Source organism: Lissotriton vulgaris, chromosome 7 (assembly GCF_964263255.1).
Source record: "Lissotriton vulgaris chromosome 7, aLisVul1.2, whole genome shotgun sequence".
NCBI classification, from domain to species: Eukaryota; Metazoa; Chordata; class Amphibia; order Caudata; family Salamandridae; genus Lissotriton; species Lissotriton vulgaris.
This window is the reverse complement of record NC_141695.1, coordinates 480,615,450-480,639,670: the sequence shown is the minus strand read 5'-3', so window position 1 is coordinate 480,639,670 and position 24,221 is coordinate 480,615,450. Positions and strand designations below refer to the sequence as shown.

Genomic DNA, 24,221 nt, shown 5'->3' with positions numbered 1-24,221 from the left:
GTTTATATTTGTTGTTGTGCTCGTTGTTGAAAACCGTCCTCTGTAGCCCGCCCCGCCTCCCAGCTGAGCCGCCCTCGCCCCTCCTCCTCCACCACCCATATATGACAGCTGCTTTTGCGCGCAGCGTTCACGCGCAGCGACCGCGCCCCATTCGCGCCGAAGGTGCGCCAAAGGTAAGCACGTCTACGCCCGTCCGCGCCTGGACCGTGCCCAGCGCCAGACCCCCTGGTCCTCGTATTGTCCACCCCTCCCGCATTACTTACGATGCCACCACCCTCCTAGCCCTTAACCCTGGCCGTCCCCCAAACTGCGCCCTAGCCGCCCCTGGACACACCCATGGACCCTTTTCCTGCAACTCCTGCAAGTTCGACGGCACCAAGAACAACTCCTCATCTACGAACACACAACAGATATCCGACCCCAACCACCTACAATGCATCCTGCTCAACACCCGCTCGGTCCACAGGCACGCTATTGACCTCTGGAATCTACTAGACACCATCTCTCCGGACGTCGCCTTCCTAACAGAAACATGGATGAACACCTCTTCCGCCCCTGACATCACCATTGCCATCCCGGAAGACTATAAGATCATCCGTAAGGACCGCACCGACCAAACAGGAAGAGGCATCGCTATCGTCCATAAGAAATCCATTCGTATCTCAACCAGCTCAGACGTCAATCTCGCCAACTCTGAACACCTGCACTTCCAGATCCACATCGACCCCAAAACCACACTCAGAGGCACCCTCCTTTACAGGCCACCAGGACCCCGCGCACAATTCAGTGAAGACATCACGGACTTCATCACTCCACACGCGCTCCCCTCCGAGGAGTACATCCTTCTGGGAGACCTCAACTTTCACCTTGAGAAGAACAACGACCGCAACACCACCACCCTTTTGGACAACCTCGCCAACCTCGGACTTAAACAACTGGTCACTACCCCCACCCACATCGCAGGTCACACACTCGACCCTATCTTCACCTCCAGCAAACATGTCTCCTTCAGCCACACCACAGCTCTCCTTTGGACTGACCACAGCTGCGTTCACTTTACCTACAACAAGCCCACATCCAACAACCACCCCCAACCCACTCTGCAAAGAAACTGGAACAAAATCACCATCAACCAGATCTCCTCATTGCTTCTTCAAAACCCCCCAGCCCACTCCCCAAACCCAGACCAAGCAGCCACCAACCTCACCCAATGGTTATCCAACAGCGCTGACATCCTAGCACCACTGAAAAAACGACAAATCAAACTAGGCAGCAAGAAGGCCTCCTGGTTCAACGATGATCTTAAGAAATCGAAGAAACTCTGTCGCTCCCTTGAGAAGACCTGGAAAAAAGACCCAACCACCAGCACCAAGGACGCCTTCAAAAACGCCACCCGCATACACCACCAACTGATCCGGAATGCCAAGAAAGCCACTTTCAAGGACCGACTAGATAACAACGCCCACAACAGCAAGGAATTATTCAACATCGTCAAGGAATTTACCAACCCCTCAGCCAACTCCAACGACATCACCCCCTCTCAAGCCCTCTGCGACTCCCTAGCCTCATTCTTCCACAACAAAATTGTAGACATCCACAACAGCTTCGACAACCGACCCAAAGACCAACCCACCCAACCCCCCGCAGGTCCCCCTCCCCCCCTGAACATCCTCAATGACTGGAAGCCAATCTCCACTGAGGACACCATCCGTCTGATGAACTCCATCCACTCAGGATCCCCCACTGACCCATGCCCTCACCACATCTTTAACAAAGCAGACTCCATCATAGCACCGCACCTCCGAGACGTCATCAACTGCTCCCTCAACTCCGCAACCTTCCCGGAAAGCTGGAAACATGCCGAACTCAGCGCCCTCCTGAAAAAACCCACAGCTGACCCCACCGAACTCAAAAACTACTGCCCTATCTCACTCCTTCCTTTCCCGGCCAAAGTCATCGAGAAAGCTGTCAACAACCAGCTCGCCGCATTCCTCGAAACCAACAAATCCCTCGACTCCTGACAATCCGGTTTCCGAGCCAAGCACAGCACTGAAACCGCACTCATCGCAGCAACAGACGGCATTCAAACTCTAATGGACAATGGAGACACTGTCGCCCTCATCCTCCTCGACCTCTCCGCTGCCTTCGACACGGTCTGCCATAGCACTCTTTTACAATGCCTCAGAAATGTCGGAATCCAAGGAAAAGCACTGGAATGGATCACCTCGTTCCTCACCAGAAGAACCCAGAGAGTCCGCCTTCCACCATTCAAGTCAGAGGCCACTGAAGTCATCTGCGGCGTCCCACAAGGACCTTCACTCAGCCCCACCCTCTTCAACGTATACATGAGCCCCCTCGCGGTCATCGCACGCCAACACAACCTCAACATCATCTCCTATGCCGACGACACTCAACTGATCCTATCACTCACCAGAGACCCTAACACTGCCAAAACCAACCTACATGAAGGAATGAAAGAAGTAGCAGAATGGATGAAGCACAGCCGTCTGAAACTGAACTCAGACAAAACAGAAGTCCTCATCCTAGGCACCTCCCCCTCCGCCTGGGATAACTCTTGGTGGCCAGAGGCCCTTGGAAAAGCACCCATCCCGACGGACCCCGCACGGAACCTGGGCGTCATCCTGGATTCCTCACTCTCGATGAACAGACAAGTCAACGCCGTTTCTTCATCTTGCTTCAACATTCTTCGCATGCTCAAAAAAACATTTCGCTGGATCCCCACCGAAACTAGAAAAACAGTCACCCACGCTCTGGTCACGAGACGACTGGACTACGGAAACACCCTCTACGCCGGTACCACCGCAAAACTCCAGAAAAAAACTCCAACGCATCCAGAACGCCTCAGCCAGGCTCATATTAGACATCCCGCGTAAAGAACACATCTCTGGTCACCTGAAAAACCTCCACTGGCTCCCCGTCAATAAGAGGATTACTTTCCGGCTCCTTACCCACGCATACAAAGCACTCTACGAAATCGGACCAGAATGCCTCAACACACGACTGTCCTTCTACCCCCCCCCCCCGCCAGCTACGATCTTCCAACCAAGCCCTTGCCACTGTACCTCGCATCAACAAAACCACCATGGGAGGTAGGTCCTTCTCCTACCTGGCAGCTAAAACCTGGAACTCACTTCCCACTCACCTTCGCCTGACTCAGAACCACCTAGCATTCAGAAAGCAACTTAAAACGTGGTTATTTGACAAGTAATTCCCCATCCTTCTTCAAGCGCCTTGAGACCCTCTGGGTATGTAGCGCGCTATATAAATTTATTGACTTGACTTGACTACGACACTCCGCTCCACTCCACTCTACAGCACTCCATGCCAGTGCAGTCTGTGGCATGTCACTCCACTGTATGACAAACCACTTCACTATGAAGCATGCTGCTCCGCTCTACGGCACTTCACTTTATGTCCCTCCAATCTAGGACACTGAACAACATGCCACTATGACACACCACTCCACTGTGCTCTATGAAACACCACTACACTCTAAGCCACTCCAATCTACTCTACAACACACCACCCTACTCCACTCTACCAACTTCACTCTTCATCTCTCCACTCTACACTGCTTCACTCTATGCCTCTCCACTGTAACTATAACTCTTTGTGCCATGGCACTCTATGTCCCAACACTGTATGCTACAACACTCTTTAAAACAACACTCTATGACACTCCACTCTAAGGCACTCCAATGTTTGCCACTCTGCTCTACTCCACTCTACGCCCCTCCATTCCACTACACTCTAGTCAATCTACTACATTGAACTCCACAGTTTGACACTTTACATAACTCCCTCAATGACAGTCCACTGTACTCTATGACACACTTCTCCACTCTATGCCACTCTACTCAATGCCTTTCAACCCTACACCACTCCACTCTACGCTATTCCACTCTACTCAACTCCACTCTATGCCACTCAACTATGCTATTCTACTCTAAGCAATGCAACACTAGTCTACTCCACTCCATTCTATGGTGTTCCACTTTATGCCACTCCACTGTACACCACTACACTCTATGCTAATCAACTGTATGCCACTACACTCTGGACCACTTCACTTTATGCCACTACACTTTCTGTCACTACACTCAATGCTATTCCACTCTATTCCACTCCAGTCTATGCCCCACTCTACTCCACTCCACACCATGCCACTTAGCTGTACATCATCCCACTCTATGCTTTTCCACTGTACCCCACTCTACTCTATGCCACTTCCGTGTACTCCACTCCACTCAATGCCACTCCACTCAATGCTACTACACCCCATGGCACTCAAGTTAATACCACTCTGCTATACCCCAGTCCGCTCTACACAACTCAAATCTATGCCATTCCACTCAATGCTTCTCCACTCCATAAAACTCGATTCTACCACACTCAACTCTATGCCAACCCTCTCTGAGCCTCTCCACTCAACCCCACTCCACTCTACAGTATTCCACTAAACACCACTCCACTCAAAGCAACTCAACTCTATGCTATTCCGCTCTACGCCACTCCACTCACTCCATCTATGCCATTCACTTTATGTGTTTAGATCTATGAATCAGTGAGTGGGTGTGTAAGTTCTGGTATGGGTTTGCGAATGGTTGTGTGGAATGGGAGTAGAAAAGGTTCATAGGGGGTGTGAGTGGGTGTGGCGGTGATTCTGTGGATGATGTCCTCATTCTATACAAACATGCTCTTAATTTAAGAATGTAACCCTGGTCAGACTGATTATTACAGCCTCGTATGAAAGAAAAAGAAACCCGGTCTCTTCTCACTGAAGGGTGGGTGGATTAGTCCCCTGGGTACTACTTCCTACAAAACTAATCGGAAATAACCAGGGCTCCTCCTCTTTTATAGGCCTTTCAGACTTAGTCCTTGCTGGTTTTCTATTGCTTTACGTAAAATAGAAAAAGGGAAGTAAAATCTAACAATAAGATTCGGATATAAAGGTAAATAGATAACTCTAGATTTATTGATCCCAGAAATAAATTTGGATAAATACAGATTAAGTAGACCCCAAAGAAGAGAGGATGAAAACTGCAAACCAGCTATCCCATAAATCCCACAATTTTGTTTTTTTAAACCCTTTTGCTTGTCCGATCAAGAGTTGAGATGCGTTGAACTGAGCTAATCTATTCATATTTAGTGGATGGGATGGGTAAAATCTTTTTAATGCAGATCTCTCTTCACGCCAAAAGGATAAAAAAAAACAAAAGTGCCCTCTGTTTCCTTGAAAGGGTAGATTTTCTTTTTCTCTCGCAACCCCAAAAATGACTGTGGCCGCTGTTAGCCCAACCTCTCTGCCCATAAGTACAGAAATGATGTTACTCACGTGGTCCCAGAAGAGCTTGATAGAAGAACACTGCCAAAACATATGCACCTCATTTGCATTAATTTCCACGCACTTCGGACACTTCTTTGTTGTTCTGGTCCCCAGTTTGGAGAGTTTCAGTGGCGTCCAGTATGCCTTATGAACAGTAGAAAGATGATTTCTTTTTAGAGGGGCAGCTTTCACATACGACCCAAGAATAGACGTCTGGCATGTCCTTCTTCCAGCTCTCTGTGAACAAGTTAATTTTCTTATCTCGACTCTCGATCATTTGCCAGTACCATGCTGCCACTTCCTTTTGAGTTTGTCTGGTACAAATCCCTTTTACACAATCCCCATTCCCAGTTATTTCCTTGCTTGTTGCCTTAGTCCAACTGAGAATTTGTAAATACTTACATTTTAATACTGAGTTATTGATAAGAGCAGAGAAACTCTACCATGGGATTAACTCCTCTTGTATTATTAGTTCTCCCCATTGCAATATCCCGGCTCTACGTAGAAGAAAGGTCAAAGCGTCTTGTAAACATGCTGGGGTGCCCGGGGAGTCCCAGATGGGTGATTCTTCGTTACAGTAAGATATACGTAGCAGTGTTCTCACTTGAACCCTGACTTTGGTGGCAGCTTTAAGAGTGTTAAGTTTAACCTTTTTGAAAAACTTCGGATGCCCACATTTTAAAAGGAAGAAATCAGCTTGTGTGTTATATGTTTGAGTTAGGACTTTACATAAAGGTGAATAGGTCTGGCTATTGTTTAAGCGTTGCCGTGAATTTTCAAAATGAAAAGCACTATAATATAAATATAAACCATTAGCTTTTTTCCTCCAAAGTTTTTTCTGGGAAATTCTGGGATTTTTCTTACCCCACATCAAAGAAGAAAAGAGCCCCCTGTGCTTTCCTAAACCACATTTTGGAAAATTATAAAGGGATAGTGTCAAACAAAACAGTGAATTTTGGTAAAATTGACATATTCAGCAGGTTAGATCTGCCCAAAATAGAGAGTGGAAGAGACTCCCATGCCTGCAACTGTTGTCGCACATTTGCCAAAGTTCTATCAAAATTTATTTGGGCTATTTTGTCTAGATTCTTTTTTTTCCAGATTTACAGGGTATCCAGACATTTTCCCAAAATTCTCCAGCTGGGACCAGATTTCTGGAAGTGCCTGTTCTACGTCCCTTATGAAAATCATGAGATCATCAGCGTATAAGCCTATTTTCTTTTCCCAGCCCAAACAGCTAAAAGGAGGGATACTATGACACGATCTTAGTTTAAGTGCCAAAGGCTTAATATATATGTTGAAAAGTAAGGGCGAAAGGGGGCAACCCTGTCGGGCCCGTGGTGAGCTTTTAAGTTGTTTTGTTAAATTTCCATTTACCAGGACCCTGGCAGTGGGATTTTTATAAAGGGCCCTACTGCTGTTACAGATGTTTCTCCCAAATTAAAGCGTTGGACTGCTTCTATTAAAAAGGGCCAGCAGACCCTATTGAAGGCTTTGGCCACATTGAATGTTAAAACTGCCAAGGAGATCTCATATAGATTTGCCAAATCTATTGCTCCGATGAGGTCATGGGTTAGTTTGTTCAGTTGTCTCCCTCACATCAAGCCCCTCTGATCTGGATGGACTATAGGGCCTGAAACTTTATCTAGCCTTTTAGTGAGGATTTGGTTGTAGAGTTTGTGGTCGCTGTTTAGAAGTGAAATGGGTCTATAAGTTTCACATAATTGTGGATTTTTATTAGGTTTAGGTATTATCGTGATCGTGGCCTCATTCCAGAATGCTGGTAACTCCAGAGCCAGAGTGTATATGGAATTAAAAAGTTGAAGTAGAAATGGTGCCAATTCATCCTTTAGTATAATATATACTTCGTTTGGGATGGCATCGGGACCTGCTGCTTTCCCTTTTTTTAACATTCTAATAACTTGCAGAACTTCCTCTAGCGTGATTTGATTATTCAAGTTATTACTATCTGTATCTGAAAGGGTGGGAAGTTGAAGATCTTGAAAGAAAGTTTCCAGTTGTTCTTTAGGTAAGCTTAAATCTTCAGCATATAAATCTGAAACGAAATTAACAAAAGCTTCCTCGATCTCGGAATCTCCCTCTATTAACTTCCCGGTGGTCATACATTTTAGGCTCTTTACAGTGTTTCTGACATAGTCAGATTTAGTTTCCAAACCAGGAATTTTCCACACCCTTCTCCATATTCGTGGTGTGCTAGTTTGATTGCCTCACATTTCTTTTTGTTTCTAGCCTCTAGATGGTCTATTAACTCATTCTTGGCTAGAGTTAGCTGTTGAATATTAAATGGATCAGTTGGAGTTTGTTCTAATTCTAAAGATGTTTTGCCTATCTTTGCTTTATGTCATTTAAAATGTCATCAGTGATGTCAGGGACCATGCAATGAGTGATGTAATATGTGAGGTCATTAGCATTGCATTGTACAGGGCAAAATATATATTTAGCTCTCCTAACTATAACTGCTGAATTTCACTGGTTCTGAGCTGTACAGCCACTAACACACCTAGTCACTCACGCATACAACCATTCAGATACCCACTCACCCACCCATTCAGTCACTACACATGCAATTACCCACTGATATTGCCAATTACACTGTTACTTACCCCCCCACCCATACAACCACTGACACACCCACTCATTCACAAATACAGCCACTCAAAGAGCATCTCACTCACCCATACAGCTATTCACAGAACCATGAAACACCCACAAGCAAAAGGATGCCCACAGAAACTCACATGATAAATATTAAAAGTAGCATCGCTCATTATTAGTACACCTAGTTTACTACTGTAACTTATGTAGTACCTTAGTATACATGCTTAACAATCATAAACTCTTACAAAATACTTACACTCACTGGATGGTGTCAACAGTGATGTCATAAGTCATGTCATTTAAGATGTCATCAGTGATGTAATCAGCAGTGCATTCGGGTTGTAAGTTACAGCTAGATCAGATAACTATAACTGCTGATTTTCTCTGCTTTTGTACTAGCACAATCTGACCCTAACTATAACAACCATATTTGTAACCTGGGATGCTCCGGTGCCCACCTAGGGCATTACACAATATTTTGTATATTGGGACAGTGGGGGGTGGGGGGGAACCCAGGCTCCCGCATCCCCTCCGGCTTGATACAGGTGACCCCATTGCTTGGGGTCCTGCAGGAGATGGACATTTTGTTTTTTACACTGAGGTGCTCAAGTGCCCTACTGAGGCACCTCCCAACATTTTTTACATTGGGGCAACAGGGGAGTCCTAAGGACCCACAAGTCCTGCTTGCTCCCATGCAAGCACCCATCCCAGGTATGGCAGGAAGTGGCATAGCCCCCACCTGGTGGGAGCAGTTTTTTTTCTTTTCTTTTCATTAGACAAATCTTCACCACACTTTCTCCAAAAAAGGTTATGCCAGACCCCCTTGGCCATAAATAGAAAGAAACCTCCTGAGGAATGCCCAAGGGACTCGTAAGGGACTCCCAGAGGAGCAGGAAAATAATTTACAAAAACATGTGGAAAAAATGTGGGGAAGGTTTCCATGGCCCTTTGGGGATGGAGGTGGCATTCCACAGGGAGAGGGGCATGCAGACCTGAACCTCAGGATAGACCATGCACTGAATTCCACACAGAGCATGGCTCAAAGATGTACGTTGAAGGTCTCTGGCCATCCGCCGGGAATGTGTATGGTAATAAGATCTTACTTTCCTTTTTTTTTAAACCTAGAATTTCACTGAAAAAAAATTAAGGTTAAAGTGACGTTATAATTAGGTGAAAATGTCAATTAAAATGTAACATTTTAAACAAAAAAAACCACCAACTTTCACCAGTTATAGTTAACGGACGTTACAATAGCTCATACACTAGCCATGCACAGTGTTGTCGTCAATGATATAATTTCAGATATCATCAGTGATGTTGTTGATAAACTCTTAAATATATCATCAGTGAGGTAATGTGAGGTCATAAACCATGCATGGTGAGCTTGTGAGCAATAGTTATGTCTGTTAACTATAACTGGTGGGTTTCCGTGTTTGCTTTACTTTAAACTCGGCTTGAAAATCTGACTGTACAAGGCAATATAGCATTTTCACACTCAAGTGACTTTTCTTCAGGTAGTTTAGGTTATTAAACACCTTAATACATCTGACAAAATGCTTGGACAGGTGCATTGTTTATTATATTAGACCTGCATTTTTTTGTTCTCCAATAGAAAGTTAAATTATACAGAACTAGCATCCAGAGTTAAAAACAAAGATCTATTAGTGCTGGATAAAAATCGGATTAGGGCAAACCTGTAAGCAGTTTGCAACAAACTGTCCATCTACAAAGTACAGTATCAAATTTAAACAAAGCTGTGCCATGAAAGACTGGATGGTCCCATATTGTGTCAGCTGAATTCTTAAGGCACTTTTCGCTAGGAAGCTCACTGTTTGTGTCTGAAGACCATGCAGGGATTAAGAGGCGTTGCTTGAACTGCAATTATGTATAACTTGTAAAATAACTGTTTACTAAAAACGATTGTTTAAACAATTACAAACATCTATCTTTATAGGTGTTTGGAGGTCCAGCCGAAAATTCCCCCGTGGAGATGCAATCTTCTGCCGATATGTAAGAACTGCTTTTTCGTCCTGGATTGCTGTCATTTAAAGACTCTAAGGGCCAGATGTAGGTAAATCTAATTTACCGACTCATAAATACCGAATCATACCGAATCGGTATTTATGAATCGGTAAATTAGAAGGAGGGAGATGTAGGTAATTTTTTATTTTGAATTACAGAATCTGTAAGATTCGGTATTTACCTAGTCGGTAAATACCGAATCGGTATTCCCCATTGATTCCTATGGGCTTTGGAGCCCATAGGAATCAATGGGAAATAGCGATTTGGTATTTACCGAATCGGTAAATACCGAATCCAGCAAGGGTGCAGGGGGTGTCACTTTGACACCATCTAGCACCCCAAGTGCAGGCTTGTGTGCCATGTGGCACACAGACATGCCCTAAGGGCATGTCTGTGTGTCACATGGCACAGGTGTGCATGCACAGATGTGCATGCACACCTGAATTCGGTATTTTACCACCCAATAGGATTGGGTGGTAAAATACCGACCCTTAAGGGCCTGTGGCACTCTGTGTAGTGCCACCTACATCTTGATTTACCGAATTCGGTAAAATTACCGAATCAGTATTTTACAGAATCGGTAAATTTACCGATTCGGTAAATTTACCGATTCTGTAAAATAATGGCCCCTACATCTCAATCACCAATTACCGGTCGGTAACGGCCGAATTCGGCCGTTACTGACCGGTAATTGGCGACCTACATCTGGCCCTAAATGTGATAGAAATGTTTGTCTTTGTCACCTTCTCTTTAATACCTATTGTCTTTAATTGTCTCTTTCCCGAGAAGCCCACTGGTGGAAATTTCAAAGGAACTCTCAGAAGGAGAAAGTGCATCCATCAAAGAGAGGGCAAATGTGGTGTCTGCATGGTATACACGACAAGGGATTGAAGTGGCACCGGTAAGTAAAACTTTTGGCATAATGTTACCATATTTTTATAAGACTTGTTTTGGTCACGCTATGTCTTTGGCCATCCAAAAGGATTTTGTGATAAGATGGTTGGGGCCCGATGTAGGTAGGCAAATACTGGTCGGAAGCGGCCGAAATTCGGTAATTTCGGCCGTTACCGACCGGTATTTGGAAAATGAGATGTAGGGGCATGTTAAATTACAGAATCTGTAATTTTTACTGAATCTGTAATTTTTCCGATTCTGTAAAATACCGAATCGGTAAAATTACTGATTCTGTAATTTAATATGTAGGGAGCACTGTAATCAGTGCTACAAGGGTTTAAGAATTCGTTAGTTGTGGTAAATAATGAAAACCCTTCAAAAAGCATTTTTTTTGCTTTAAAAAATGTGCCATGTTGCAGACAAACATGCCTGTCCCGAGCCCAGAGCCACCCCCCCCTGGATCACAGACATCTCGTCTATCACACATAGGTATCTGTTATGATGCTGACTATTTAAAATCTCTTAACACCAATAACATCCTTTGTGCTCCAATCAACCTACATACTCTCAACTATGCTCCGTACTCCTGCCCCCATTGTTCATTCCATATTATGGACCACCCCCACTTATTAGACCCAGTTGCTACATCTTCTAAAAAATCTTCCAATTCCATCAAATTAGCCCTTCTAAATGTGCGATCGCTCCCAAAACATAGATATGAGACTGCACACCTTACCGAAAGTTGGAACTTGGACATCCTGCTACTTACCGAAACTTGGGGAGACCAGGCGTCCGACCCTGACTTCACCTCAGCCACTCCGGAGGGTTTCTCTAACATTAGACTTGACAGATCACTTAAAAGAGGGGGGGTAGCAATTATATATCGCAACACTTTTCGCTTACGCACAGAACCCTTAAGAATTAACACATGCGAGGCTCTGAATTTTACTTTTGTTACTCCTCATTCCACCTCCTTTAGAGGCATTCTTCTTTATCGCCCCCCAGGCGTTCGCTCTACTTTTCTGCCCTCTTTGAGTCATCTTTTGGAGCCAATACCTGGAGAAAATAACTTTACAATCTTGGGTGATTTTAATTTTCACCTAGAGAGGAATGAGGATCCTGACACTCACTCCCTCCTCACTGAAATGAATCCAGCAGGTCTCATCCAACTTGTCCATTCCTCTACGCACCTAGCAGGACACACCTTAGATGGAATTTTTTCCAATCTTAATTCCTTAACTATAGAGCATATAATACCACTCACATGGACAGATCATTTCGCTGTCTGTTTTAATATTCTCCCTTCTACACCAACCCTTACGAAACCTTGTAAACCCAACACTTTTAAATCCTGGAAAAACATTAATGTTCCTGAATTTATTAATAAACAAGGCCCCTTAAAAGATATTGATACCTCTGATCCAGAAGCCGCGGCCATTGATTACAACACATGTATCAAGACTGCAACTGATATCTCCGTCCCCACAAAAAAACGCTCTACCAACAGACTTTTAAAATCTGCCCCATGGTTTGCTGAAGCCCTTAGGTTAGAAAAACAAAGTTGCAGATGACAGGAACGCAAGTGGCGCAGTAACTATGACCCTCATGAAAAAAGCTGCTATAAAGAGAAGTTAAAGAATTATAAATCCTCAATCATCACTCAGAAAAGCATTTTCTTTAACAATCAAATTGAATTAGTTCAAGATTCAATTAAACAGCTGTTTCAGGTCGTTTCCCACCTTTCCGGACACGACAAATCTCCAACTACAGAAGCCTCTCAATCTATGTGCAATGCACTTTCAACCTACTTCCAAGAAAAGATCTGTGATATCTACTCCAACTTCAATAAACTTACTAATGATACACATCAGACCCATACTCAGACCATACCTATATTCACACCCCCCAATCTTCCTAATTTTTCTTTTAATCACATTTCGCCTGAGATAGTTCACAAACTTATGATTACAACCAACTCTGGCTCACCCAACAATCCCTGTCCACCTTCAGTTTTTAAAATGGTTCCAGAAACGATCTCAACTGTTCTTGCAGACATCTTCAATGCCATGATCACATCAAGCACTTACCCTACCATATGGAAAAAGACAGTAATCAAGCCACTACTTAAAAAAACCACATTGAAAAAATAATGAATACTCAATTATCTGAATACATAGATATTAACAACTGCTTGAATGCTTCCCAATTCGGATTCAGGAAGGGACACGGGACGGAAACGGCACTAATAAAAGCTTCAGATGAGATAAGAATGATCCACGACAAAGGAGGTGCCGCGGTGCTCATACTACTTGACCTTTCCGCGGCTTTTGACACGGTCGATCATTCTATTCTTATCGACCGTGTCAGAAAAGCTGGAGTGTCATCAAATGCCGTCTCACTCCTTGCTTCCTTCTTGACAGACCGAGAGCAATCGGTTTCCATGGGTGCATTCTCTTTTGACTCCTTCTCACTACCTTGTGGAGTCCCCCAGGGATCCTCGCTGAGTCCAACACTTTTTAACATTTATGTGGCAGACTTAGCGAGGGTCATTAAAGCTCATCGTCTAGCAGTAACATCGTACGCAGACGATACACAGCTTGTCCTGGCCATTAACAACAATGGAATGGAAGTTGCTGATAATTTCCAAAAAGGAATGCTTGCCATATGTAATTGGATGAACTCAAACTGTCTGAAACTTAACTCGGATAAAACCGAGGTGATGGTGTTCGGGAAACTCATTCCTGCATGGTCTCCCACTTGGTGGCCTCAAGACCTTGGCCCCCCACCTAACCTGGTCACCAAGGTTAGAAACCTGGGTGTAATCTTTGACAATAGACTTTCATACATTCATCAAGCCAATTCAATAGTTTCTGCCTCCTTTTTTACACTTAAAATGATTAAAAAACTCTAACCTTACCTTCCCCTAAACACCATAAATACCTTGATTTCAACTCTATTAATGTCTCGAGTCGACTACTGCAACGCCCTTATGCTTAATGCTCAAGAACAAGTAGTCAACAGACTTCAGCTGGTCCAAAACGCGGCCGCAAGACTCGTGACTGGCACACCCAAATTCAAACCCATCTCAAATATTATTCGCAAACTTCATTGGTTACCTATCAGACAGCGAATAAAATTCAAAGCCTTGTGTATCGCTTTTAAAAGCGTTCATGAAAAAGCGCCGTCTTTTCTCAAAGACGCCCTTTGTCCCTATCGACCATCACGCACTCTCAGATCTTCTGATGCTAACCTTCCGAAGGTAGCCAAAACCAATAAGGCCACTTGGGGAGACAGATCCTTTGCAGTAGCCCTGGCTACACTATGGAACACCCTGCCAGGTGATCTTAAGAACATCCCTACATTAATATCATTTAGAAAGGAGCTGAAGAGCTGGTTATTTAATCACTAGATTCCATCATTTCTTGGGTATAACCTTCAGTTTATCTGTCAAGCGCCAAGACACCCATGGGTAATCGTGCGCTGAACAAATTGCATAAAATAAATAAATAAATAAATGTATGTCAGCAACATGTGCACCCATGCAAAATTGAGGGGTGCAACAGGGTGTCAAAGTGACACCCTGTCCCCCTTGCAAATTCGGTAATTTTACCGAATCGGTATTTACCGATTCGGTAATTGAGGCCTTGAGGCCCATAGAAATCAATGGCAATTACCGAATCGGTAAATTCCGATTCGGTAATTTCAAAAGTGGAATTACCTACATCCCATTTACTTACTCTTAAATACCGAATCGGTATGATTCGGTATTTAAGAGTAGGTAAATTGAGATTACCTACATCGGGCCCGGTTGGTGATATACTATGGCACAATTTCAGATCATGTTGTGCTTTCGCACCACAACTGTAGTGATATGTCAACATCAACTCATTATTTTATTGCTATATCAGTCTTTTTGTGTTTTCTCTTGCTACAAGCTAATCTTCGAGTATTAACTACAGTGCTAAAAGTTAAAGCAATTTTCACATGACCTGCAATAGTTGTCAGTGTGAAAACAATCACAAAAAAGTTGACAAATTTAGCATTTTCATTCAAATTTGCTTATTGGTTTGTTGAATACAAAATATATGGTTAATAGAGCTGTGAAGCGTAAGGTAGAGACATTCTTTAAATATTTCATTATCTTAACAGCACCCCGAATTCGTATCTAGTTAACCAACAAAAACAAATGTATTCTCCACAGGGACATTTATGTGACACCAAGTCAGAGCTATCCATCTGGTAAAACAAATATCATAGATAATATTTAAAAAGATGTTTGTAAGTTTAAAAGATTTGTTTGGAGATGTATTGTCGCTCAGAACATTATTCCAGAAGAATGCTTAAAGACCTGGCCCTTCCCACTCTAGGATATAAACAGCACACAATCTGTGAATCTTTTTGACTTCACCAAAAAAAGGAATGCGCAGAGAGGAGGGCAGCTTGGAGATGTGGCCAAGTGACAAAGGGCCAGATGTAGGTATCAAAATACCGACCAGTATTTGGATACTGAGATGTGGGGCATTAAAAAATACAGATTCAGTAATTTTACCGATTCGGTAATTTTACCAATTCAGTAATTTTACCGATTCGGTAAAATTACCGAATCTGTATTTTGTACTGTAGGTAGCACTGTAAACAGTGCTACAGGGTTTTAAGTATTCGTTATTTACCACCAACTATTAGTTGGTAGTAAATAAGGAATTCCTATGTGAATGCATAAATGTGCATTTACACCTGTGGGCACCCTTAGGGCATGTCACACACGCACTAATCAAGGGTGCAACAGGGTATCAAAGTGAAAGCCTGCCACCCTTGACTTTTTCGGACTTTTACCGATTCGGTAATTGACATTCATTCCTATGTGCCTCCAGGCCCATAGGAATCAATGGCAAATACCGAATCGGTAAATACCGATTCGGTAAATACCGAATCTTACCGATTCGGTATTTTTTACCGAATTTTTATCTACATTGCAATTACCGATTCTAAAATACCGAATCAGTAAAATTCGGTATTTTAGAATCGGTAATTTGCAATTACCCACATCTATCCCAAAGTTCTATATTTTAGCAATGTGTGATTTGTATCTAAATTCTGGCTTCTTCAAAGGTCTATTTACATTCCTCTGAAGTAGTGCATTTGATCCCCAACATGGTCCTGACAACGTTATCTCAAATTAGATCCTCGTATTAGATCTTTGTAGGGGCATCACTTGAAAAACATTATCAAACGGGCCATATTATTTGTAGAGTTCAGGAGCAGAAAAGCAAGAATGTAAAAGCATACTTTGAATGCTTCTTTCTTTACAAACCCCCTAATTCTGCTCCTGCATAAGGTTGGGACTGTCTCCAATTTATCAATTTCATATGACAGTGAGACCTTCCTCTGTGTGGAGTTGGTCGTCTTAAAGTTCATGGACAGTAACATTAGATGAAGGACTATTATTAATTTGAGATGGCAGTAAGCCTTCTATGTAGCCCCTACAATGTTCCATCAATTTAGGGTAAACTAAGGGTATTCTTGAAAAAGACTAAGAGGTGACTAGATTATTCAAAGAAGTCATAAGCAGAAAATCATGTCTACCTTGCTGGAGAGGTTTTATGGCCATTTACTGTAATGAGCCAGGATGACAATCACTTACCAAAGACAGTCATGGTGCAGGACATGGTCTCACTTTGACGAGTCTCCAGAACAACACTAGCAAGCACAGCACTCATAAGATTGACACCAAACTTCAGGGAGAGGGGTTCAGATGAACCACTTAGGTCTTGACTGTCTCTGCAGCCAAACAAAAGCAGGCCACATGCATGGCCCTCAAGGAGACCTTTGAGTCAGGTCCCCTCAAGGGGCACGTATGAAGAGACCAGTACTGCATCTTGTCATGCTAGGGATCTCATACCATTACATGGTCACCAGTGCGACAATCAATGCAAACCTCCACTCCAGTGCAGTTGTATCCAAGTGCAGTCAGCTCTAACCTTTATCAGACTAGAGGACCCAAAAAGCCACTTCAGACTTGCTTCAGTGTACATCAGATTTAAGATGCTCATTCCAAGGTGCCATGTCAAGACCAGTTTTCACTGTGGCACACATTAACCATTATGCACAGAAGATCACCACTGATATGGGTCAACCTTCTCATTCTCCTTGCAGCAGACCAAGGCCTGCTGTATGAAGAAAAATACCCAATTTCCACAAGATCAGCAGCAAACATCACCAGAGACGATACAAGCAATGGTCAATAGGGGCAAGCAAGCATTTAGAAAACGTTCCTGAAATATAGACAAGTTCTCCTGGACTGCAGTACCCAAATTAATATGGGTACTGCTTTGAGATAATTTGTTGAGTCGTCTGTGGCTCAGCCATTAGAGCTATGCCATGGTCGGCAGCCACGCTGCTCTTGGGCTCAGCCTAGTGATGTGTTGGGCTTCAGCATTGCCACGAGTCCACAGAGTACGACAGGTAACTAGTCACAGAGTAGGCCCAGCAGTGAGTGCCCTAAAAGCCAGGCTTAAGCATAAATCGTCTTTTTTGGCGGGGGGTTTTCAAAAACTTTTTTGAAGAAAATTGCATAGCAAAGTTACAAGATTGCACCGTATCAAGACATCATGTACAGATATACAATATATTTCAGTGAAAGATACCTCGAACACATAACGCTTGAAATCAATACAAAGAAGAAATATCTTAGGAGCACCAAAACAGTTGGATGGACCATGGGGATAAAGCACCTTAAGTAAGGGAGAGAGGATGACCAAACAGAGGGGAGGGAGAGCGGGAAGCAGGCCGCTCATTGACCTTCTCCGGAGGGGAGCGCGGTAGAGATTGCAGGGCGCTGGGAGTTACAGCTTAGGAGATAAGACACAAGTGGGCCCCATATGTCAATTGGGCGGGATATGGCTGGCATGAGGTCTCAGAATTGGGACTGGAAAGTCTGGCAGCGTGATGCATCCTCAAGCTAAAAGGCGAACTTAGGTGCAGGCTTGCAGCCCCAGCACATGGAAACCCTACGCAGTGCAAGGACAAGTAGCACGGCAGTCAAGCAGCGGGAGGCATTTGGGCAATATTTAACAACGCCTAGGAGGCAAAGCAGGGGATCGGGCTGGACCAGCGATCAGGTGATCTCAGAAATAGCGGCGCAGACCTCACGCCAGTATGCGGAGACCTGGGGGCACAGCCAGGCGAGGTGAGAAAAGTCAGCCACAGGAGCAGAGCAGCACAGGCATCTATCATTGGGAATAAGTCCCATCCTGTGTGACTGGGCGGGAGTCCGGTAGAGCCGATGTAGATATTTAAAGTGAATAAGGCGTAGACGGTAATTAGGGGACAGGCGTTTAATCTGATTAGAACAATAGAGCCAGTCAGCTTGAGAGATTTCGAGACCCAGGTCCTCACCCAATGCCACCTGCGCTTGGTCAGTGGAAATGGAAGATGCTGCCAATGTGAGGGAGTAGATTTTAGTGACTAGTTTCGGAGGGGAGGGGTACGTATAAAGGAAGTCGAGAGTGGCCATCAAGGGAGGGGGCTGGGGGAACAAGAGGTGAAGCCCCCCTGCAGACAGCCTGAGTTGATAATAAAGTAGAGTGTCCCTGGGGCTGCAATCGGCAGCAAGTGAGAAGAATGTGCCCCCAGGATAGAGATCCGACATTGTAGGCAGCCCTAAGTGAGTAGCGTGTTTAACCATCCCAGAAGTGTGGAGAGGAGGAAAAGCCAGATGATGAGCGATTGGCATCTTATTCACGGAAAGCATACCATAGCCGGAAAGTTTACAGAGCCCTTCAGAGGTCCAGTGCATGGTTTCAACCGTATCGATCTCAGTGTGTGGGTGTTTCGCTGGGGCGAAAAAGGCAGTGGTGAGTGGCCATGGAGCAGCAAGGATGGCTTCCAATCAACGTGCAGCTGAAAAGGAGTTGGATGAAGCCAGAAATCAAGTAAACTGGCCTTGGCACTAAGGGCATAAAGTTTAAAATCGCGGGCGCCAAGTCTGCCGCGCGACATCAGGAGGGTGAGAATGTTGTATGTGATCCTAGGCTGTCGACCGGCCCAAACCAAAGTGATGAGCAAAGAGCGGACTTTGCGAAAAAAGTGAGCAGTGAGAGGGATTGGAATGTTTACAAACAAATATAAAATATTAGGGAGCACAACCATCTTGGCAACAGCTATGCGACTGGCCAAAGACAATGGCAACCGACTTGAGAGGGGAATCTTGGACTCAAACCAGTCCACAGCACAATCAAAGTTGCTCTCCATAGTTCATCCAAGATCCTGCTCAGCAAGATACCTTAGTACCCGATGCCTACATAAAGGGGTAGTCCGGAGCGAATGGCACCGTAGTATCAGTGAGGGGGAACAACACAGACTTATTCCATTTCACCTGGATTCCGGAGTAGCCCCCGAACCGTATCACCTCACGAACCAAAGGGCTGAGGTTCTCCTGAGGATTGTGGACATAAAGAGTGACATCGTCAGCATACATGGAGACTAAAAGAGCGCGAGCCACAAACCCGATACCAGCCCAAATCATTAATCTTTAATGCTTGTCTTTCACTTTAGTACACAATTTCATTGCATTATGAAAACTTCCACAATTTGGCAGATGATAGATTTTCTGCACATCTGCACCTATTGTTTATGGAAGTCGCTATTTACCCGGTCACCAGTCAAATAGGACATAATCTCTGCTATTTAATCAGTGGACTGAAAATAGTGCGTAATCTCAGCTGTTTAGCTGGCCATAGGCTAAATAGTAGAGTTGATGTACATTTTGACCAGTGGACGGATAAATAGTGTGAAGGGGGGTTTTATTTAGCCAGCTATGAAGAAAGAATGGAATAACAGTAAATAGTAGGGTGGTGAGTATATTGTAATGGGGATGCCACATATGTGAGGCATTTGTAAGTAAGTGCATACACAAATGTACAATAGTTTATACATAATAAAGTGCATGAATTAAATGATACCAAAAACAGTCAAATACATTTTGAATACAAATAATGATGTTATTTATGTTATTTTAATATATAAAATATGTAGCAATCAAACTACTATTTCAGGAGCTTCATGATATGGGGCACAGATGTTTTGTGTTGCAATTTAGGAATATTTGGCTGTCTGCAAAGAATAATGAGAATAATTTTAAACCATGCTACATAAAAGTTTTATTCACTCATGAGAATTTAATGTTTTTTTATTGTTTGTGATCCTCCGTTTTAAGATTTTTGAAGACTGGGATCTTTTGGGCTACTTATGAAAGGTATTATGCCAGCTTTAGGCTTCTTTCTAAGATAGGGTTGTGCTTGCATAGTATTTCGAACCTGACATACGGCACCAGTTGGCAAGCAGATGCGAACAGGGAATCCAGACAGATAGGTGGTATTTGGGCCCCAGGGAGAGACACGTACAGTCGGCAATTGTTTGCTTTGGGGCAAAATGCTTTAGGACACTTGCAAGAGGTAAATTGAGTGAGACTCAGGAATGGGGTTTCTGTAGAATTGGGGAGTGAAAGTAGCAGACAGGTAAGATATGCATTTTGGTAATTCAGAGTTGTTCACTCTGCTGCTGTAAGTAAGCATATTTTTCTTTACCATTCATCCGACAGACTGGGTTTCAGGCATGGATGTTTATTGGTGCCCCTTCAGCTATACTTACATTTTAGTTACTTGGTAATGGTAGACTTAATGTTTAACATTCATTGTGTTATGTGGACAAGGTCCTGTCTCTACTGAACTCTGAGTTTCTGTTCTTGACTGTGTTGTCTCAGCAAAATAAATCTAGAATCCCCAGAAATATATATCTGAGTGACAATCAATCAATTAGTATATTTTAAAAGTGCTTTTTGTCACCAGTGAAGATATCCAGGTGCTGACAGGCTTGGAGACTGTACCTGATGAAGTAATTGCTAGCCCCAACAAGAGGTGATTGATGCAGATGCTTTGGCAATCATTGTCTGGTTGGGCAATATGGCTGACCTGGTGACCCACATTAAGACAGGGTCTGGTAACCTAAGATGTCCCTCGGCTCCTTGGTTTGACGAGGAGCTCAGGTTAATGCGCCAACAATGCAAAAAGCTCTCAAGACCTTTTCACAAGTTTTTCTCCCTGTAGAAAAATACCTTTATAAAAGAAAGCTCCATATTTATCACCAGTTTATGAAGAAAGCTCAGGCGAATTTCTTTTCCAATAACAAATGATATTATCATGTCTAGTAACAAACCTAAAGAGGTTTTTATAATTATGAAGAGATTCTGTAATCCAAGTGCCCTAGTTCAGGCCCTTGAGGGTTACCGGAAATCATGCATGCTGCTTTCAGCCTTTTTTTACAATAAAATCAAGGACATGGTGGATGCTCTAAATAAATCTGGTGCTAATACCAGTGTTGATATTAATAGATCTGGAGACCAGTCTTGTGTAACCCCCAGGTATGTGTTCCTGCTCACTAGCAGAAGTCAGTAGCATTACATTGGTGGATTTTCACGAAAGCTGTTAAATCATGCCAATCGGGGCACCCCTGATGATCCTTGTCCATCTCATCCAAGTCGAGGTAGTCAATCCCATTTTGAATTCTCTTTTAAATGACTCTGCATCAATCTATTGTCCCCAGTTGTTGTAAGAAGACCAGGCTAATAAAATAACTTTGGCAGACAAATCTATCCGAGCCACCTATTGGCCTTTCTCCTTGTTGCCAGCTTTCTCAAACATTCTCGAGAAACTAATGAATACCCAACCGTCTACTTAGACTCAAGTTCTGCATCCATCACAATCAGGCTTTCACCCAGGACACAGCACTGAATCTACTCTGGAAGAGGTCTCAGATGCTATCAAACTGGCCGCGGACAAAGCAAAGCAAGTTGCTATTGTTATTAGATCTATACGGGGGGTTTGATACGGTTTACCATCCTATCATGTTACAACATTTGTGCAATATTGGGATAAGTGGGACCGCCTTGGCCTGGTTGAACTCTTTTCTATCAAGTAGATGCCAATCAGTCTGGATGCAGCCTTTTTCGCCTGACTCCAAACCATTAAAATGTGCTGTTCCCCAGGGCTCTGCACAAAGTCGAGCATTGTTTAATGCTTATGTCACTGTTGGTAATCCTGGTGGAATCTTTTGGAGTTCAGGTTGTCTCATACTCTGCCTAGAATAGGTGTTTGTACCATCAAGCTTGAACCCTGCTCTCCTTGGATGCGCCGCTGGCCTTGATACCTGAAACTAAGACAAAGAAATGGGGGGTACCATCTTCTCTGCTGTAATGCACTTCCTCACTACCTGCTTGCGCCCAAGGATGAAGGTGACTTTAAGAGGAATGTAAAAACATGGCATTTCAACAGTGGTTAATAATGCAGTTGGGACACTCTGTAAACTATCTGTGTGCTCTATACATTTTTATTTGATTCAATTTCACGGAGCCTGGGGAAGGAAGGAGTAGGATAAATAAGGAGAGGGTGATGACCAGCAAGTGAATATGGACCATGGCCACCAAGAGTGCTAGGACAACCAGAGTGACAAAGATCAGGACAAGAAGAACCAGGCTCAGGGAGACCTAATCTATGAGTATAAGGGTTAACACTGCCAGAGGGGACTATTAACAAATATACAATGAAAACAGAACAAGGAAAAACAGGACTAGGAGTACCTGGACAAGGGTAAGAAGTATAATGAGGGCATGGAGGATGTGGAACAGTGGCATATGGACCTAGTAGAAAAGGGCCAAAGGAACAGAAGGACACTGGGCAGAAAGAAGGACCCGGACCATAATATCTAAAAGGGCTTGAGCGCACAGATCAGGACCAGAGAGACAAGGAATTCTAGGGCCAGGTGTAGAAGAATGAGGTGGACAGATCAAAGAGACAGGAGACTGATGGAAATAAGGACCAGAGACAGGAGCTAGAAGACCTCAGAGATCAGATCAAGGAGCACAGAGGAGTCAGAAGCAAATGGACCAGGACCAGTAAGACCATGACTAGTGGAACCGGACTAGCAGGGCCTGGAGACCCTAGATTAGAATGACCTGGGATGTGTATAAAGTACCATGAAACCCTGCCTAGGGGAACCAGGATCAGAAGATCCATGAGGGTTAGACTTAGGGGAGGGGGATCCCAAACATGCCAGAGGATGAGAATAACCAGGCATAGGAAGAAGCCCAATACATGAGGACCAAGCAAAGTAATACCAGAACTATCACCAGGACTACATGGGCCAGGCACAACAGGATCAGAAGTATTAGGAGCAGGCAAACCAGAAGAAAGATAGCCAGTGACATGACTATGAGAACAGATGGACGAGAATTAGGGTGAAGAGGATGAAAAGGTCAAGGACTGGGTACCTGTGAAACAGAAGACCCAGAATAGAAAGGTCCATGTTCAGGAGTACAATGGAATGGCAGCCAGACAGACCAGGAAGTACAGGGCTAGGAAGATCTAAGCCTAGCATTAACCAGATGTCAAGGAACATCAGAAAGGCTAAGATGATCTGTGGTGGGTCAGGCAAATTATTGCATACCCATGAGGGCAAGGAGCAGAATGACTTAGGCCAGGAGGATCAGGAACATATTGAAGAGGACATTAAAGATCAAGACCTGGAGGGTAATGGGCAGTCATAGCAGGAAATCAGGATTAACAGGACAGAGACTAGGAAGACCACGGATACCAGTACCTGTCTTGTGTTTTGGTTTCACCTTTGCACTGTGTTATGTTAGCATGAGCTTGTTAGATGTTTAAACGCCATTTTCCTTTTCTGCTGTCTTTGCACACGACACACTTTGTTATTAAATCTTTTTGCCTAGTTGGATATTTTGCTTCATACGAGAATAACATGTTTACTTACAATATCAGCCTTGCTTGGTAAGCTATGTCTGTACAGTGAGTGCCGAGGCCTTCAAGGTTATTTCAACACAGCGCTTGTTGTTTAGATTGATCAGCGCACTGAGTAGACATAATATGGATGCCGCTGTGGCCAACTTTGGGTTTAGGCGTGCTTAATACTGCACTGCGCGGAGCTTGAGTTAGACACTTGATGAATATCCGTATGCAGAGAGTTGGTGCAGGAGATGATCTGATCCATTTCTGCTGAGCCCAAAGGTAACCATGCTGTTAACCTTGTTCCTTATCATATGTTTGCTTGTATTAGCTAAGATACTGCGTTTGAGAACACTGCATTAGAAATAAACATTTCAAACTCGCACGTGTCCTCATTGACTCCTCATTCTGGATTGATATGTTAGTATAACGAAAGAGTGTTCATGTGTTTCATGTTACCTGAGGTGTTCTAAGTCCATGTGCGGGTTGTCTAATCATTGGGGGTCGGTAAGAACCAATGAGACACTGATTGCTAGTCTGGTAGG

At 43.8% G+C, this 24,221-nt stretch overlaps 1 protein-coding gene across 1 annotated transcript in view; it reads left to right on the top strand.

The window, feature by feature from the left end:
• LOC147701913 (cytosolic phospholipase A2 gamma-like) overlaps positions 1-24,221 on the top strand; it is a 1,137,524-nt gene that overhangs the window by 34,944 nt on the left and 1,078,359 nt on the right. Inside the window, exons 2-3 of the mRNA XM_086930543.1 lie at positions 9,921-9,976; positions 10,778-10,889. Of these exons, the coding sequence (XP_086786669.1) occupies positions 9,921-9,976; positions 10,778-10,889 (168 nt within the window). The remainder of the gene's footprint in view (positions 1-9,920; positions 9,977-10,777; positions 10,890-24,221) is intronic.